Consider the following 20,613-nt stretch of genomic DNA (forward strand, 5'->3'; position numbering starts at 1 on the left):
TGAAAAGCTGATATTTTGGAAAAAAAAAAAAAAAAAGTACATTAAAGGTATATTGGTGCATAGGAGAGCTGGAACTTTGGAAAAAAAAAAGTGTACAAAAAGGTGAACTTACCCTTTAATGTCTAAACCACTGGCAAGAAAAGTGAGTACACAACCAAGTGAAAATGTCCAAATTGGGCCCAATTAGCCATTTTCCTTCCCCGATGTCAAGTGACTCGTTAGTGTTACAAGGTCTCAGGTGTGAATGGGGAGCTGGTGTTTTACATAGTTACATAGTAGGTGAGGTTGAAAAAAGACACAAGTCCAACCTATGTGTGTGATTATATGTCAGTATTACATTGTATATCCCTGTATGCTGCGGTCGTTCAGGTGCTTATCTAATAGTTTTTTTGAAACTATAGATGCCCCCCCCGCTGAAACCACCGCCCATGGAAGGGAATTCCACATCCTTGCCCCTCTTACAGTAAAGAACCCTCTACACAGTTTAAGGTTAAACCTCTTCTTTTCTTCTAGTGAGTGGCCACGTGTCTTATTAAAAATCCCTTCCGCGAAAAAGTTTTATCGCTAACTGGTCTGTAATCCCCAGGGATGTATTTTGGTGCTTTTTTAAACATTGGTGCTACATTGGCTTTTCTCCAATCAGATAGTACCATTCCAGTCAGTAGACGGTCAGTAAAAATTAGGAACAATGGTCTGGCAATTACTTGACCGAATTCCCCAAGTACCCTCGGGTGCAAGCCATCTGGTCCCAGTGATTTATTAATGTTAAGTTTCCCAAGTCTATTTCTAATCCTGTCCTCTGTTAGGCACAAGGGCGCTTCCTGTGATGTGTCATGAGGGCAAACACTGCAGTTTTGGTTACTGAAGCCCCCCCGATTCCTTCGTGAAGGCTAAGAATAAATTCAAAACCTTCGCCATCTCCCCATTCTTTGTAACCAGGCGTCCTTCCTCATTCTTTATGGGGCTAATATGGTCTGTCATTTTTTACTGTTTATATACTTAAAGAATTTCTTGGGATTTTTTTTTTTGCTCTCTTCCGCTATGTGTCTTTCGTGTTCTTAGCCGCCCTAATTGCACCCTTACATATCTTGTTGCATTCTTTGTAAAGTCTGAATGCTGATGATGATCCCTCAGCCTTGTATTTTTTTGAAGGCTTTCTCCTTTGCTTTTACATGCATTTTTTACATTAGAGTTAAGACATCCAGGACTTTTGTTAGCTATTTTAAATTTATTTCCCAATGGGATGCACTAGCTAATGCCCTTATTTAATATGCCTTTAATGCAAACCCATCTCTCCTCCGTGTTCTTAAGATTTTATCCTAAGTTATATCTTCCAGCAAGGTTCGTAGTTTAGGGAAGTTGGCTCTTTTGAAATTCAGTGTCTTTGCGTTCCCCTTGCTTCCTATTTGTGTGATTTATAATTAAGCTAATTGACCTGTGATCGCAGTTTCTTAAAATGCCCCGTATTTCCACATCCACGATCAGGTCTGTATTGTTGGTAATCAGTAGCTCTAGTAATGCCTTTTTCTAGTTGGTGCGTTCTACCATCTGATCCTTGAAATTGCAAGACATTTAGGATCTGGCAAGCCTTAGACGAATGCGTGGTTCCCTCCGCCCAGTCTATGTCTGGATAAATAAAATCCCCCATTATAACACTTCCCATCCTTGCTGCTAATCCAAATTGTAATAGGAGGTAGTCTCCCCTCCTCCCTCAGATTAGGGGGCCTATAGCATACTGTATTTTCCCCTCAACTTCATCCCTTTGGAGCTCTACCAATGATTCCACTTCCTCCCAGGCTCCCATATTGATCTCATCTCTTACATTCACTTGTACATTATTCTTGATATATAGGCATACCCCTTCCCCTTTTTTTCCCTCTCTAGCCCTGCGATAAAGGGAATACCCTTGAATGGTTGCCAGCCAATCATGAGAGCTGTTGAACCAGGTCTCTGAAATTCCCACAAAATCTAAATCCTCCTCGTTCAACAGAATCTCTAGTTCACCCATCTTGTCCGCTAGGCTTCTGGCATTGCCTGAGCATGCCATGTAGTTTAGACTGGTCACAAACTGTCCTGTTATTGGGTGTTTTCCGAGAATGCAAATAGGACTTGTTACTACACTTTCCTCGGGTTTATGTGCTTTAGTCAACCTACCACTAATGCCCCCCCCCCCCAACACTACCCTCTGGAATATGTTAATTGCCGACCATTTCTACCTCTGGACCCTCCCGCCCATCGCCTAGTTCAAAAACCCCTCTGTTAAATTTGGTGTTATCGCTCTCACACTCATACTGGTCACTGGAAGTTCAACAAGGCACCTCCTGGCCATGAACTCCCTGAGGATCTGAAAAAAAAAAAAAAAACAAAAAAAATTTGTTGCTCTACATAAAGATGGCCTAGGCCAGAGATGGTGAACCTTGGCACTCCAGATGTTTTGGAACTACATTTCCCATGATGCTCAACTACAGTGCAGAGTGCATGAGCATCATGGGAAATGTAGTTCCAAAACATCTGGGGTGCCAAGGTTCACCATCACTGGCCTAGGCTATAAGAAGATTGCCAAGACCCTAAAACTGAGCTACAGCACTGTGGCCAAAACCATACAGCGGTTTAACCACTTAAACAACTGCGCCGTAGCTGAAAGACGGCTATATCGCAGTTTGACAAGTCAGGGAGGGCGTACTATGGATGTTCTCCGAGAATCGCGCTCCCGCACGCACCAGGGAATATCCATGACCGCGACCGATGACAGCAGCCATTTACCACGTGATCACTCAGTCAAATGACGGAGCGATCACTTGTAAACAAGCTGGCGCATGCCCAGCTTAGCTCTTTTACTCTGTTCCGAGCGGTGCAGTGAGAGAGGAGAGGGGGAAATCGGTTGCCGCAGCGATGTGGGCTGGATCTGTAGTGCCCACAGCGCTGCTCTGTGCCAATTCCTGCACTCAGCCATCCCCATCCACCCCCCCCCCCCCCCCCCACATCAGTTCTCACCCATGCCACTACAGTGCCACACAAAAAAGTGTAATAGGTAGTCAAATTAGATTTGAAATGTATGCCCTAGAACACCTAATTTTGCTCCCTTGCACGTTGGGACTCTGTTTATGGCCAGGCTGTGGAAAAGTCTCATACATGTGGTATCGCCATACTCTGGAGTGGGAGAATCTATTTGGGGTTGAAATTTGTGGTATGTAGATGCTAGGTGTTAGAAATATTGTACAAATGGCCTTTGTGTAAAAAAAAAAAAAAAAAAAAAACCCCCACACGTTTTCATTTTCTTTCCACATTTTTCAAAAACTTGTGGGGAAAAAAAAAAAAAAAGTTCAAAAGACTCATGTCTGAGAATATAAGTTGGGGTGTTCTCTTTCCAAAAACGGGGTAATTTTTTGGGCATTTCCATTGTCCTGGTGCTCCTGGGCCTTCAAAAATGCAGGAAGTAGTCAAGAAATTATGCTTATGTCCCTAGAACATAGGCATAGATGGTGTTCCCTGCATAGTGGGCCTCTGTATGTGGTAGAGTAGTAGAATGTGTTTCGGGGTGTCATTTATGGTATGCATATGCTGTGTGTGAGAAATAATCTATTAATATGACAATTTTGTGGAGGAAAAAAAAATTTTTTTTACAAAGGATTGTGGGAAAAAATTACAACTTCAAAAAACTCATTATGCCTCTTAAATACCTTGGAATATCTACTTTCCAAAAAGGGGTAATTTGGGAGGTATTTGTACTTTCCTGGCTTGTTAGTCTCACAAGAAATGATAAATGAGGCCGTCAGTACATCAGGTGTGATCAATTTTCAGTGATTAGCACCATAGCTTGTATACGCTAACTTTCTCAAAGACCAAATAATATGCACTTAGAGTAATTTCTACCAAACATAAGCAGTATAAATTTTTGCCAAAATTTATGAAGAAAAATTACTAATTTGCAAAATTTTATAACAGAAACGAAGAATTTTCTCTTTTTTTTTTTTTTACAGAATTTTTGGCCTTTCATTTATAGCGCAAAAAATTAAAAACCCAGCGGTGATTAACTGCTTGCCGATCAGCCGCCGCAGTTCAACTGCAGCAGAATGGCACGACTGGGCGAAACTACGTTACCTTACGTCTGTTCGCCTTTTAGCCACTAGGAGTGAGCGTGATGACCACCGGGCACCCGCGATCGCTCGTGACAGAACGAGAATCGGGATCTGTGTGTGTAAACACACAAATCCCGGTTCTTTCAGGGGAGTAGAGACAGATCGTGTGCTCATACCAAGTATGAACACAAATCTCTCTCCTCCTAGACAGTCCTATCCCCCCTACAGTTAGAACACACCTAGGGAACAGTTAACCCCTTGATCGCCCCCTAGTGTTAACCCCTTCCCTGCCAGTGACATTTAAACAGTAATCAGTGCATTTTTATAGCATTGATCGCTGTATAACTGTCAATGGTCCAAAAATTGTGTCAAAAGTGTCAAATTTAGCAGTCGCAGACCACAGCCCTTACTAGTAAAAAAATAAAAATAAAAAAATAATAAACAAAAATGCCATAAATCTATCCCCTATTTTGTAGACACTAGAACTTTTGCGCAAACCAATATACGCCTATTGTGATGATTACCAAAAATATGTAGAATACACATTGGCCTAAACTGAGGAAATTTTTTTTTTTTTTAACCACTTGCTTACTGGGCAGTTAAACCCCCCTCCCGCCCAGACAAATTTTCAGCTTTCAGCGCTGACGCACTTTGAATGAGAATTGCGCAGTCATACAACACTGTACCCAAATGAAATTTTTATAATTTTTTTTCCCACAAATAGAGCTTTCTTTTGGTGGTATTTAATCACAGCTGGGATTTTTATTTTTTGCTAAACAAAAAAAAGATGGGAAAAAAAAAAAGTTTATAGTTTGTTATAAAATTTTGCAAACAGGTAATTTTTCTCCTTCATTGATATGCGCTGATGAGGCGGCACAGGTAGGCTGCACTGGTGGGCACCGATAGGCACAGTTAAGGTGGCACTGGTAGGCGACACTGATGGGCGTGTACTCACTATTGTTGCCAGCAGTTTAGACATTAATGGCCGTGTTGTGTTATTTTGAGGAGACAGTAAATTTACACTGTTATACAAGCTGTACACTCACTACTTTACATTGTAGCAAAGTGTCATTTCTTCAGTGTCATGTGAAAAGATATAATAAAATATTTACATAAATGTGAGGGAGAAATAGATAGATATATCTCTATATCTATCTATCTCTCAATATCTCTATCTCTCAATATCTCTATCTCTCAATATCTCTATCTCTCAATATCTCTATCTCTCAATATCTCTATCTCTCAATATCTCTATCTCTCAATATCTCTATCTCTCAATATCTCTATCTCTCAATATCTCTATCTCTCAATATCTCTATCTCTCAATATCTCTATCGAACATCAAGGCTGTCATCTTGATCTATTCTTTACCACTTTGTGAAAGACAGACCCAAAACAAGCATGCAGCCCAGTAAAGTGTCAGAGAACCCCATCTGCACATGCTTTTTCTGGGGCAACAACTCCCCTCTGAACTTATATCTGGCACACCAAGATGGCAATTCCTAGATTTCTAAACCTGCAGAATGCTTTTAAAATGGATAATACATTTACCTTTGGAGTCTGCATTTGGGAACAGCCTATTCCAGGGAACCTTATTTTTATGAGGGAGGGAAAGCAAGTAGTTTCTAGCTTTCAAATTTATTATACAGTTTAGATCCTCTTGAGAAGGAGATCCAAGAATGCCTGTAAACATACAACATACATTAATATGAATCACACATTTCTAACCCTATACATTTTTAACAAAACACCTTTAGCATTGCCCTTACCCAGGATATGATTAAGCTGATCAAGATAATGCTTTCCTGGAAATATGGGCCTATTAGAAAGCATCTCTGCAAGAATGCAACCGACAGACCAGATATCAATTGATTTGGTATATCCCTATTAAAAGAGAAAATGAAATACGGTTAGGAAAACAATGTGTTTTATGTAGCGGTCTAAATAAAGCAAGCACCAAATTTGCTCAAACTGAAAAAAAAACCCCAGGTCATCTAAAACTCAGCAGTCAGTACCCAGCAGTGATTAAGGCTTGTAGAACAAAATGCATGGAAAGCATAGCGCCTTTATGGGGGGGTGGGTGAGAGCCGTCCCTGCCATGATAGGTCAGGGATTATTGCTAGCAGCTACAGCAGCCGCTAGTGATAATCGCAAGTGAACCCAGCAGGGTGGTTGTACCCAAGTTCATCGATCAACTTGGTGCATTCAACCTACCCACACACTGTTTGAATTTGAACAGTTTGTGGCGGCTTTGCCTATAGCTACAAATAAACTTCAATGATTTGTACCTAAAAGGTAAGCCTATAATAAGGCTTACCTATAGGTACTGTACATATCTCCTAAATGTGCACCATATAGGAGATATTTACTGTATTTACAGCCGATGAGATCAGCACATGCGCTCTGAAGGAACAGCCATCGTGCAGTTTCGTCAGAACCCTGTGCCGTGACCAGCAGCTCCTGTGTGCGGGAGTGACGTCACGTGGCGCCGGCCAGTCACACAGCCAAAGTCCGTGGACCCAGAAGGAAGATGGATGCGGCCTCCAGCGGTGACAAGGTATCGGTGGAGGGCTTCTTTTTTAGGTAAGTTTCACATAATGTGCTAGTATGCGATGCATACTAGCACATTAAGCCTTTACTTTGCAGGTCAGGGAAAAAAAATAAATAAAAATAAGACAGCGCTTTACTTCTTTAAGCCGGGTACACACTAACAGATAGCTCCATGCGAGGTTAGTTCAGCGATCTCTCCCGCTGAGCAATTGTGTTCAGACAGGTGGACGGCCGCCAGCCAGAACACTTCGATTAGCGCTACCTGCAATTGGCTGAGAACACTGATCGTAAGTCAGTCGGGCTGCTGATTTCTCAGCATGCACGTCCGAGAGGAGCTGGTCGAACGGACGACTTCCATCAGACAGACACAGCCCTTTTTTTTTTTTTCGGCCGTTGTCTCAACATTCAGCCCGTGTGTACCCGGCTTTACACTTCAAAAACAAGGGAGACTAATTGACAATGCATACGAGATAGGGACCTTAGATAGTAAGCTTCTTGAGGACAGGGACTGATACATGGGGTAAAGCACTGAGCAAATGGTTGGCTATATAAATAACAGGTATTTCACCTCATCATAACCCTTTATATGTCAGGGCTTAACAAATTAGCTTTGAATCTAAGAGACAGCAAAAAAAAAAAATAAGTTAGGAGGCGGTTTTTTTAACAAAGCTTACAGGTGGAGCAAACATGTTCCCAAAGGTGAATTTATCATTTAACCCTTTCACAACCAGAGTCGTTTTTGCACACGTTTAAAAAATCATTTTAGGCCTGAAGATTACATAAAACCCCCAAACATTTTCTGAAAGCAGAAACCCTAGAAAATAAAATGGTGGTAGTTCCAATTTAGTATGTCACTCGATATTGCCACAAAATTTCAGAAAAAAAAAACCACACACATTAAGTTAATTTTGGGGGGCACAAAAATACAATAAATCACCCGATTTTTTGGTAAAATATAAAAGCCGAGGTTGCACTGATGATATAGATAGCCAACATGTCAAACCTTAAATTTGTGCGCACCCGTGAAATGGCGACAAACTTCAGTACCCTATATTTTCCATAGGTAACACTTTAAAAGCCCCCACTGAGCCCTCCACGAGGGTAATGGTGACACTGGACATTGAAAAGGAGCTTGATTCGGTGGCATGGCCTTTTATGTCCACAGTCCTAGAGGTTATGGGTTTTGGAATAGTATTCTGCAGATGGATTGATATTTTATATAAGGACCCAGCGGCGCAGATTAAACTTGGTGGTGCTCTGTCGGCGCCCTTTTCTGTTGGAAGAGGTACGAGGCAAGGTTGTCCACTGTCACCGGCCCTTTTTGCCTTGGTGATGGAGCCACTTGCCTCAGCTCTCAGACAGGGTTAGGGGCATACAGGTGGGATCCATACATGAGAAAGTTGCTTTATACGCAGTTGATCTTATCCTTTTCTTGAGTGACCCTGCCCAGTCCCTTTGAGAGACGTTGACCATTCTTTCTAATTTCACTAGCTGTTCGGGGCTTCTACCTGCCTTTTTCTATGCTCTCAGACATGCACCTGTCTGGAACCCCAAAAAGGTATTTCGCCTGATAAACACCATTTTATTATCTTTTCTCTGGGGATCCGGTCAGCCGAGATTTAAGCTGACGGTTATGCAGAGACCTTGAGGGGGAGGCTTGGCTTGCCCTGACCTTCATTCCTATTTCGTGGGGGCTATGTTATCCCACGCCCACAACTGGCTGGTCTCTGAAGAGTCCAACTCAGCAGTGGTCCTGGAAGCAGCATGTTTGGGGTCTTATGAGGCGCTACGGAACCTACTTTACCAGGGCCCTAGATCTCCCTTACCTCTTACAATAGCAATAAAAGCGGTCATACGGGCGTGGTCAGTGGCAAATTCACTACGCCCCATAACTTCTGGACACATTTCCCCCTATAGCCCTCTTTGGTTTAAACCGCAATTGCCAGAATTCGGGTCCATTCCCGACCCTGGGGTATGGGCATGCAAGGGCATCAAATATATAAATCAAATTTGTATTGAGGGCAGAATTCAGACTTTGAAAGGTTTTTTGTTTTTCTTTTTCTATCTTTTTATTAGTGTGCAGTTGTAATGACCGAGCCTGGGTATGCCCAATAGGCCATGTTTTGTATTTACCTTGAAATTACAATAAAAACTACTTAAAAAAAAAAAGTATGCAGATCAGAGAGAAATTATGTCAGAGGGCCAAGCTACTATTTTCAGAATGGAAAGGGGGGGGGGGGACGACAAACATGCAACTAAATCCAGAGTAGGGTTTAACAACAAATGGGTCAAAGAGAAAAACATATGTCAGGCCGGAGCCTTCTCCTGGATTCTTGTCGCAATCAGGCACAGGAAGCAGTTTTTCTTGGTTGTCGTGGAGTAGTATTTGGCATCCATTATTAATGTGAAGCTACCCATAATATTGTATGTTCCGATACTCTGCCTATATAATATGCACAAAGTTCCAGTAGGTAAGAGATGACCAAACCTCATACATTACCAGCCAATGCCTGAACATACCTCATTACTAAGAAATTTCTTGTTCATGATCCCAGGAGAAATTCTGCATGCTCTTTAGATTATACCAACACAACTACATACAAGGTACATTCTTAGTTGCTTATGACAACAGGGGGCACAGAGGCAGTACCACCCAAAAGCCAATCAAGCACTAGAAGTATACATGGGACATTGTGAAGGACCTGTGAAAAAGATATGAGAGGTGCGTTTCTTGTGCAAAAATCTCACTTAACCTTTTAACTGCAGCTACCATGTTTAGAGGACTTGCGAATTGAATGCAGACGAACGAGCTATTGACAATATTTACAATTTCACTGACAAGGGTTGCCTCCAAAGCTTGTAATGGAAGTAAATAAACCACCATAAAAGTTACTGACCTAGCAAGCTGCGAGCACTTCTCTTCCACCATACCAGTCACAGAGGCAACAGTAAAAAGTAATAAATACCTTCACTGGTCAAATCATGATGTCAAAATACATGGCAATGTTAATTTGGTCAAAAAACACATGGCACTGCAAATGATTTTCGATTAAAGCCATCTCCAGTCAACAGTATTCCTTCTAGCTTTTACTAGAATGAGGAAATGTTAGAATTTGCAAGCTCTTCTGTTTCCGTCTCTGACTTCATTGGGGGGGAATTTCTCCTCACCCAAGCCCTGAGAGACTAGAATGAGAAATTACAAAAAAGTTGTCACCAGGACACTTGTTTCTGCTTGCCTTTTTGGGCACTGTTCAGTTTAGGTGGGCTTTGAAAGCTGTCAAATCACAGCATATTATATATAACCATCTACCTTGGAATTTAACATGATCTCCGGTGCCCGGTACCAGCGAGTTGCAACATACTCTGTCAGGAAACCAGTGTGATCATGGTCTGGGTCTGCAACACGTGCCAATCCAAAATCACAGATCTGTGTGGAAACAAAACGCGTTAGAAGGCAGCATAATGTACAAGTATAACCAAAGATAATTTTAGAAAACAGTAACGCGACGTGTAATATAATAATAATATATAATATACACACACACTTTCCTTTAGCTTTAAGGTTAACTGTATATAGACTTATATTCCCACTATCCAAAACAAAAAAAAAAAGTTTGGGCAAAAAAAAAAAACAGTCCAAGGACTGGATGAAAAACAGGATTTTTTGTTCCTAAAATGCAAGATCCCTTTCTGAATCACTGACACACACAGCTCTTCTGATTCTTGACCATGGGGTTTATGTCTGAAGACGCAGGTGATGCTTGCTTTGGTCCCAAACACCGCCTCCACCCAGGAGATGAACTCCAGCACCACTGAAAGCATGTCTAGGGGAACAAAGGACCATTCCTCCTCCATAAGGGGATCAGGAGGGAACAAATGCAAGCAAGACTCCATATGGCCAACCCACTCAGGCAAGGCATCGCTAAAAATTAGGACACCCCTCCCCAGGAAAACTGCAGCACAAAGGGGAGGTACCCCAGGATGGGCTCACCACCACCTGACCATCAGGGGAGCGCTGTGGGTGCTGACATGGATGCCACCTGTGGATGAGGTCAGGGAGTATACTGTGTATTGCTGCTGTGCCAACAGTGCCTCCGAAAGCACACCCCCAGTCCCAGGGAGTTCCTCTGTTTCCAGCCTAAGAGGGAGATCAGTGGCAAGATTTTTGCTGCCATGAGCTTACAAGAAAATGGCTACCATGCACTTCCCCGTCCAGCTGCTATACAAGTCACGGGAGATCACTGGTAAGATGGCCGCTGCCATGCGGCTACATGAAAATGGCCGTCATGCACTTCCGCAGCTAGCGCCCATACAAGTCATGGGAAGGTCCGCCACTAAATGGCCAACGGATCACCAGGAAAACTGCTGCCTGCCACAGTATAACACATGGCAGCTGCAATGTGGTCTCCCAGACCCCCAAAGAGGACACCCACCATGCAGAACCTGCAGGAACTGAGAACGCCCCCCTCACCCACCAGGGACTGGAAGGTAGGAGGGAAGGGAGCCTGGACAGGAGGAAATACCAGAGGCCAGGGGAGAGGAATGCAGTCAGCCAGGGTAACATTAACACAAACTCCAGCACCTGGTCACCAGTGTTAATTTTGGTAGCAAATTTTGATTTAGTCTTCGTACTAAAATGGCATTTTAGTTTTAGTCCCATTTTAGTCTTCTGCAAGTGTTTTAGTCGACTAAAACTCATTTTAGTCGTCTAAAATCTAATGGGTGTAATTAAATTGTAATGCATTAGTTAACATTTCTCTACAATTTCCAAACTCATTATATACTGCTGGAGTGAAGAATCTAATATGTTATTTATGGTATTGAGGTATGAACATGCACTACAGACCAGGGTTAACTTTTGAAGTCAAATTTCAATTTAGTTTTAAGTCTTAGTCTTGACTAAAATGGCATTTTAGTTTTAGTCCCATTTTAGTCTTTTGGCTAAAATGCCATTTAAGTTTTAGTCGTATTTTAGTCGACTAAAATAGTACTCATTTAGTCGACTAAAATGTTTTAGGTCGACAACATTAACACTGCTGATCACTTGTGTCCCAGTCCAGGATGTGGTGGTCACAGCCAAGCCAGCACATAAAGGTCTGCATGCGCTCGTTGACCAGACTGAGCTGACCACTGGATCTAGATTATCCAGTCCATCCTTGAGACGTTGAATATCTTCGCAGGAAAAAAATCCATGATAAAAAAAAAAAAAGCAGAGAGCGAGTTTATACTAGCTAAGACTGTCCCTAGCAGGTGCGGTGTTCTTTTTCTGCCTATTGGCCTACTCCTGTAGGTGGCGCTTTAAATGCTATGGTCAAGAATCAGAAGAGTTGTCCGTCAATGAACGAGAAATCATGCACTCTTAAATTATCTTATATAAGCAGCTGAAATATTCTAACGTTCTCTGAAGTGAAACTCCACAATTGGAGGGAGAGTCTCCATAAGTGCTACAACTGATATATGGTATAGCAAGCACATGAGTGGCAAAAGCCACATTCAGAATTCTTTTACCAGGGAAAACCATAACTTAATACTTTCAGTTAGAGTAGAACTGCATACCTTCAGATCACAAGTAGTGTTTAGCAGCAAGTTTGATGGTTTAAGATCACGATGTAAAACATTGGCTGAATGAATGTACTTCAGCCCTCTCAGGATTTGGTAGAGGAAATAACAGATGTGGTCATTGCTAAGGTGTTGGGTCTTTAGGAGCTTGTACAGATCGGTCTCCATAAGGTCCTGAACAATGTATCTGAATGCATATTTATGTTAAGGCAAATAAAAATAAAAAATTATATACATATATACATTTGAGAAACCAAGCTTTATTTGTTCATGTAGCACCTTCACACCTTTTGTGGTCCCTTTAGTAATTACTGTAAAAATTATTTAAAGCACCACTAGTGGCCTACAAGAACAAGGTCTTCTGCAAAATGTCAGAGCTTGCAAAAAAGCACATTTCCTATCCACAGTTGAAAACCCTTACCCAGAATAAGACTAACCTTTGCTCACCCCTTTTCCCCTAATCCCCCAACAGATTGAAAATCACCTGTGTAAATGAAGTTTACCTAAAGCCATGGTCACATGAATTTAGTTCCTGCAGGATCCTTTGAGTGTCCCGGTTACTGTCTGCATGTCACTTCTGCCTGGAATGTGGCTTTAAAGAGCCAGTTACCTTCAGCAAAAATTTCAATATTCCTTCTTAAATTATATTTGTACGGGCTTAGTCGTGAACCTTATTTAGGTTTTCTTTGAGACCTTTGTGCTTGTGAGACAAAGCCAAAATAAAGAAGCATTTATAAAAAAAAAAACTTTCATGGTAAGCCAGAACACCCAATATAGCATATAACATTTTAATTCTCACTGAAAATTTCTGTTACAGTTTAATGTGAGAATATTCTTCTCTGGCGATAACTGAGCTTCTAGGGGGAAGTGGAACACAAGCATAATTTGGGAAATGAAAAGATTGCTTTTCAACATTTGTATTGCTTTTCTGTACCAATCACAAGAAAATCTCTTCAATGGAGACAGCTAGCAGTTAACAGGAGTAAACTGTCCAAAATGGCCAAATCGGGTGTTCATTCTCTGCATTCATGTTCCACAATTTTGCATTTCATTTTCTTCAGCAAAACATACCCCCACCCTTTGGGAAACCATAGAAGCTAATGACTTTGCAGAGCAGGACCAAAGATGCAGCATCAGTGTCCCAACTACATAGCCAGAGTGCTCTGTGCATTTTCCTGGACATTAGTCCAATGATAAAGAAGTTTAGAGGCTTGTAACAAGTCATCCCAACTAAAGGACAAGACTCCAGACACTCAATGAAAGAGGGACCTTTTAGGGGACTCTACCCCTTCGGATAGTTCGGCAGATTAAGGTTACCATAAGGCTAGGACAGAGGGCTACATCAGTGAATGCAATTGTTTAGATTTCAGTGCTGACACAATATGAACAATTACTCGGTCATGCAACACTGTACTTAAATCTTATATATTAATGGAGACAGATAGAGTTCTCTTTGGTGGCATTTAAACACCACTGAAAAAACAAATGGGTGTAATATATATTTTTATATAAAATATATATATATAATTCATTTCTGATTTTGTACGTTTGCCCACTGACAAAGAAATAATCAGTCTAATTTTAATAATAATAACGTGTGGCGCTAATAAAATGCTAAGCAAGTAATAGTGATCTCTGTCAAAGAGTATTCAAAACTTAGAGTGTATAACCATAGAGTGAATGTTACAACATCTCAAAGGATATATGAAGGTAAAGTCTAATTTTAATGGTAGGTTCATTTTAACAGTGAGACAGAACAAAAATATCCAGAAAAACACATTTAAAAAAAGTTATAAAACGGATTTGTATTTTAGTGCATGAAATTAGTAATTGACCGCTTCGCAAAACGCCCCCAAAGCATAATGTTTCCACCTACATGTTTGATGGTGGGGATGGTGTTCTTGGGGTCATAGGCAGTATTCCTCATCCTCCAAACACGTGTTGAGTTGATGCCAAAGAGCTTGATTTTGGTCTCATCTGACCACAACACTTTCACCCAGTTCTCCTCTTAATCATTCAGATGTTCAGTAGCAAACTTCTAATGGGCCAGTACATGTGCCTTCTTGAGCAGGGGGACCTGGCGGGCACTGCAGGATTTCAGTCCTTCACAGCGTAGTGTGTTACCAATTGTTTTCTTGGTGACAGCTGCTTTAAGATCATTGACAAGATTCTCCCGTGTAGGCTGGGCTGATTCCTCACCATTCTAATGATCATTGAAAGTCCACGAGGTGAGATCTTGCATGGAGCCCCAGACCAGAGGAGATTGACAGTCATTTTGTGTTTCTTCCATTTGCAAATAATCGCACCGTCACCCTCTCACCAAGCTGCTTGGCAATGGTCTTATAGCCCATTCCAGCCTTGTGTAGGTCTACAATCTTGTCCCTGACATCCTTGGTCAGCTTTTTGGTCTTGTCCACAGTGGAGAGATTGGAATCTGATTGATTGCTTCTGTGGACAGGTATCTTTTATACAGGTAACAAGCTGAAATTAGGAGTACTCCCTTTAAGAGAGTGCTCCTAATCTCAGCTAGTTACCTGTATAGAAGACACCTGGGAGCCAGAAATATTGCTGATTGATAAGGGATCAAATACTTATTTCACTCAAAATTCAAATCAATTTATAACTTTTTTGAAATGTGTTTTTCTGGATATTTTTGTTATTCTGTCACTCTGTTAAAATAACCTACCAATAAAATTATAGACTGATCATTTCTTTATCAGTGGGCAAACCTACAAAACCAGCAGGGGGGATCAAATACGCGTGTGTGTGTGTGTGTGTTCGTACACACACACACACACACATACACATAGTGCCTTGCAAAAGTATTCACCCCCTTGGCATTTTTGTGTTTAGTTGCCTCACAACCTGGAATCAACATGGATTGTTTGAGGATTTGCATCATTTCATTTACAGAACATGCCCACAACAAATAGGACAAAATAACAGAAAAAGTCAATGTGCATAACTAGTCACTAAAGTCAATAGTGTACAGCCACCTTTTGCAGCTATCACAGCTCAAAGTTGCTTTGGATAAGTGTATGAGCTTGCCACATTTTACCATAGGGATTTTTACCCATTCCTCCTTGCAAAACTGCTCCAGCTCCTTCAAGTTGGATGGTTTGTGCATGTGAACAACAATCTTTAAGTCTGACCACAGATTTTCTATTGGATTGAGGTCTGGGTTTGACTAGGCCATTACAATATATTTACATGTATCCCCTTAAACTACTCAAGTGTTGCTTTAGCAGTGTGTTTGGGATCATTGTCCTGCTGGAAGGTGAACCTCCATCCTAGCCTCAAATCACACACAGAGTGGTACAGGTTTTGCTCAAGAATATCCCTCTATTTAGCACCATCCATCTTTCCCTCAACTCTACCCAGTTTCCTAGTCCCGACTGCTGAAAAACATCCCCACAGCATGATGCTGCCACCACCATGTTTCACTTTGGGGATGGTGTTCTTTGGGTGATGTGATGTGTTGGGTTTGCGCCAGACATAGCGTTTTCTTAGATGGCCAAAAAGTTCAAATTTCAGTCTCATCAGACCAGAGCACCTTCTTCCATACATTTTGGGAGTCTCCCACATGCCTTTTCGCAAACTCAAAACGTGCCATTTTGTTTATTGCTGAAAGTAATGGCTTTCTTCTGGCCACTCTGCCATAAAGCCCAACTCTATGGAGAGTATGGCTTATTGTCATCTTATTACAGATACTCCAGTCTCTGAGGTGGAACTCTGCAGCTCCTCCAGGGTTACCTTAGGTCTCTGTGCTGCCTCTCTGAATAATGCCCTCCTTGCCCTGTCCGTGAGTTCTGGTATCTTTTGGTGGCAGTCTCTTGGCAGGTTTGCGGTTGTGCCATGTTCTTTCCATTTGGTTATGCCAGATTTGATGGTGCTCATAGAGATCAAAGAGTTGGATATTATTTTTTATAACCTAACCCTGACTTGTACTTCTCAACATTGTCCTTTGCTTCTTTGGAGGGCTCCTTGGTCTTCATGGCAGTGTTTGGTTAGTGGTGCCTCTTGCTTAGGTATTGCAGCCTCTGGGGCCTTTCAAAAAGGTGTGTATATGTAATGACAGATGACACTTAGATTGCACACAGGTGTACATAATTTCACTAATTAGGTGACTTCTGAAGGCAATTGGTTGCACCAGAGCTTTTTATGGGCTTCATAACAAAGGGGGTGAATACATATGCACATGCCAATTATCAGTTTTTTATTTCTGAAAAATAGTTATGTATATATTTTCTAATTTTACTTCACCAACTAAGACTATTGCGCTCTGAACCACCACATACAATTCAGATTTAAAAAAATATTGAACTAAAAGGTTGAGTAAATACTACACCACGCTATAAATATGATCTCATCAAAAATAAAATTATAAAAAAGGTATTGATGAAGTGCAAGTAGATAATAAAAAATAAGGGAGTGGAAACTCAAATGCACAGTAGATATTTAGTGCTCATGTGAAAAGTTGTTAAGGAGTCGGATGAGGGCAGGGTGGGGCGAAATGGGGATTGTGGGGCGAGAGTTGGGATGAAAATAGCTGTGATCGCTGGGAACACAGGGGGTTAAGAATGCAGGATTCAGGGCACAGTACATGCAGAGTCGGTGCAGGGTTCAGGGCACAGTACATGCAGAGTATAGGGTTCAGTGCTCCTCCACCACTCCTTTCCACTGCATTCGTATCCACAAAGTTCCCCCATCCACCCCTCCTCAGTTCTGACTTGTGTTCACACCTCCTCTACTGCCTTTTATCTTCTCACCCCTCCCTTAAAAGCTACATCCTGCACATGCCTTTACGTTTTACTAATGTACCCAGCCAGCTCTAGCAGACATTCCCCATTGCAAGCACTGCCTCTCTGCAGCCAGATCATCCGGAGGCGTCAGCATCAGGGTCAGAGAAAGTGCAGCATACCTCCTGCCCCTGACAGTACTACCAGGAGTGCCAACATCTCCTTTGTCACTGCTCTCAGGGAGACAAGCTTTCAAAAAGCCCTGGTCCTAGTACAGATTTAGCTGACAGACTGGGACTGGTGGGTCCACAGGTCTGAGGTCACTTCCATTATCGGTTTAGGGCATGATAGCATTTTCGCAAGTACCGATACTCACAAAAATGCCTAGTATCTGCACCAATACTAGTATCCATGCAACCCTAACATACACACACACCTACAATACATCTGGAAAGTATTCACAGCGCTTCACTTTCTACATTTTGTTGTTACAGCCTTATTTCAAAATGGATTAAATCCATTATTGTCCTAAAAATTCCACACACAAAACCCCATAATGACAACATGAAAAGTTTGAAATCTTTGCAAAATTAGTCAAAAAAAAAAAATTACATGTACATAGGTATTTAAATCCTTTGCCATGACTCTCAAAATTGAGCTTAGGTGCATCCTGTTTCCACTGATCATCCGTGAGATGTTTCTTCAACTTGGAGTCCACCTGTGGTGACTACAGTTCATTGGACATGATTTGGAAAAGCACACACCTGTGTACATAAGGTCCCACAGTTAACAGTGCATGTTAGAGCACAAACCAAGCCATGAAGTCCAAGGAATTGTCTGTAGAACTCCGACACAGGATTATATTGAGGTACAGAAAAATTTCTGCAGCATTGAAGGCCTCAATGAGCACAGTGCCCTCCATCTTTAAATGGAAGAAGTTTCGAACCACCAGGACTCATCCTAATTGAGCGATCGGGGGGTGGGGGGTTGGCCTTAGTCAAGAAGGTGACCAAGAACCCGATGACACGGCTCCAGCATTTCTCTGCAGAGAGGAAGAGAAGAGAACCTTCCAGAAGAACCACCATCTCTGCAGCACTCCACCAACCAGGCCTGTATGGTAGAGTGGCCAGGCAGAAGACACTCCTCTGTAAAAGGCAAGACAGCCCGCCTGGAGTTTAGCAAAGAAGACACCAGAGGGACTCTCAGACCATGAGAAACAAAATTCTCTGGTCTGATGAAACAAGGCTTGAACTCTTTGGCCTGAGTGGCAAGCTTCATGTCTGGAGGAAACCAAGCACCGCTCATCACCTGGCCAATACCATTCCTAGTGAAGCACTTCCCGGTGGTGGCAGCATCATGCTGTGGGGATGTTTTTAGCGGCAGAGGAACTGGGAGACTAGTCAGGTTTGAGGAAAAGATAAATGTAACGATGTACAGAAACCTCCTCGCTGAAAACCTGCTCCAGAGCACTCTGGACCTCAGACTGGGGCGAAGGTTCATCTTCCAACAGGCCAATGACTGAGCATCTCTGGAGAGATCTGAAAATGCCTGTGCAGTGACACTACTTATCCAACCTGATGGAGTTTGAGAGATCCTGCAACGAAGAATGGAGAGACTGCCCAAAAATAGGTATGCCAAGCGTGAAGCATCATACTCAAAAGATTTGAGGCTGTAATTGGTGTCAAAGGTGCTTCCACAAAAGAATTCAGCAAAGGCTGTGAGTACTTATGTAGAAGTGATTTTTTTTTTATAAATTTGATTTTAAAACAAACTTCTTTCACGTTGTCATGATGGGGTATGGTTTGTAGAATTTTGAGAAAAATGGTGAATTGAATCCATTTTTGAATAAGGCTGTACCATAACAAAATGTGGAAAAAGTGAAGGGCTATGAATACTTTCTGGATGCACTGCATGCACCCCAAACTCGCTCATCCATGTCTTTATAGACCTGGTTTGTGCACTGGTGCGCAGTCATGTTGGAACAGGAAGGGGCCATTCCCAAACTGTTCCCACAAAGTTGGGAGCACAAAATTGTACAAAATGTCTTGGTATGCTGATGCCTTAAGAGTTCACTTCACTGCAACTAAGGGGCCAAGACATGGATGAACGAGTTTGGGGTGGAGTAATTTGACTGTCTTGACCACAACCCAATAGAACACCTGTGGGATGAGTTGGAGCAGCGCCAGGCCTTCTAGTTCAACATCAGTGCCTGACCTCACAAATGCGCTTCTGGAAGAATGGTCAAACATTCCCATAGACACACTCCTAAACCTTGTGGACAGGCCTCCCAGAAGTGTTGAAGCTGTTATAGCGGCAAAGGGTGGGCCAACTCAATATTGAACCCTAAGGACTAAGACTGGGATGTCATTAAAAGTTCATGTGCGTGTAAAGGCAGGCGTCAAATACTTTTGGATAAAAATTATATATGCATACACACTCTAGCTATCTATATATACACACAGGGAGGGGAAAAAGTATTTGCTGATTTTGTACGTTTGCTCACTGACAAAGAAATGATCAGTCTATAATTTTAATGGCAGGTATATTTTATCAAACAGAATAACAAAAATATCTGGAAAAACACATGTCAAAAAAGTCATACATTTGCATTTTAACGAGTGAAATAAGTATTCGATGCCCTATCAGCAAGATTTCTAGCTTCTGTCTTCTATACAGGCAACGAGCTGAGATTAGGAGCACTCTTAAAAAGTGAGTGCTCCTAATCTCAGCTTGTTACTGTATAAATGACACCTGTCCACAGAAGCAATCAGATTCCAATCTCTCCATGGCCAAGATTAAAGAGCTGTCCAAGGATGTCAGGGACAAGATTGTAGACCTACACAAGGCTGGAATGGGCTACAAGACCATTGCCAAGCAGCTTGGTGAGAGGGTAACAGTTAGGTGCGATTATTCGCAAATGGAAGAAGCAAAATAACTGTCAATATCCCATGGTCTGGGGCTCCATGCAAGAGATCACCTTGTGGAGTTTCAAAGATCATGAGAATGAGGAATCAGCCCAGAACTACACAGGAGAATCTTGTCAATGATCTCAAGGCAGCTGGGACCATAGTCACCAGGAAAACAATTGTTAACACACTATCCCATGAAGGATTGAAATCCTGCAGCACCAGCTAGGTCCCCTCTGCTCAAGAAAGCACATGTACAGGCCCGTCTGAATATTGCAAATGAACATCTGAATGATTCAGAGGAGAACTGGGAGAAAGTGTTGTGGTCAGACGAGACCAAAATCAAGCTCTTTGGCATCAACTCAACGCACAGTGTTTGGGAGGAGGAATGCGGCCTATGACCCCAAGAGCACCATCCCCACCATCAAACATGGAGGTGGAAACGTTATGCTTTGGGGACAGGACAACTTCACTGCATCAATGGGACAACTGTCGGGGCCAAGTACCGTCAAGTCTTGGGTAAGAACCTCCTTCCCTCAGTCAGGGTATTGAAAATGCATGACAATGACCCAATACACATGGCCAAGGCAACAAAGGAGTGGCTAAAAAAGAAACGCATTAAGGTCCTGGAGTGGCTCAGCCAGTCTCCAGAGCTCAAAGAGGAAGTAAAGTCTTCCTCTTTAAATGGTACCTAGAGTTAAGCCTAGAATAAGGCTTCAGTGTAGGTACTGTAAATATCTCCTAAACTTGAACCGTTTGAGATAATTATTGTATACGCTG

General features: G+C 42.1%; 1 protein-coding gene across 1 annotated transcript in view; it reads right to left on the minus strand.

Annotated features, from left to right (window-relative positions):
• The window catches only part of MAPK1 (mitogen-activated protein kinase 1), a 135,339-nt gene that overhangs the window by 61,703 nt on the left and 53,023 nt on the right, over window positions 1–20,613 (minus strand). Inside the window, exons 3-6 of the mRNA XM_073629022.1 lie at window positions 12,186–12,375; window positions 9,940–10,056; window positions 5,849–5,963; window positions 5,631–5,762 (exon numbers count right to left, since the gene is read on the minus strand). Of these exons, the coding sequence (XP_073485123.1) occupies window positions 5,631–5,762; window positions 5,849–5,963; window positions 9,940–10,056; window positions 12,186–12,375 (554 nt within the window). The remainder of the gene's footprint in view (window positions 1–5,630; window positions 5,763–5,848; window positions 5,964–9,939; window positions 10,057–12,185; window positions 12,376–20,613) is intronic.

The sequence above is a fragment of the Aquarana catesbeiana genome, linkage group LG01 (assembly GCF_042186555.1).
Source record: "Aquarana catesbeiana isolate 2022-GZ linkage group LG01, ASM4218655v1, whole genome shotgun sequence".
NCBI classification, from domain to species: domain Eukaryota; kingdom Metazoa; phylum Chordata; class Amphibia; order Anura; family Ranidae; genus Aquarana; species Aquarana catesbeiana.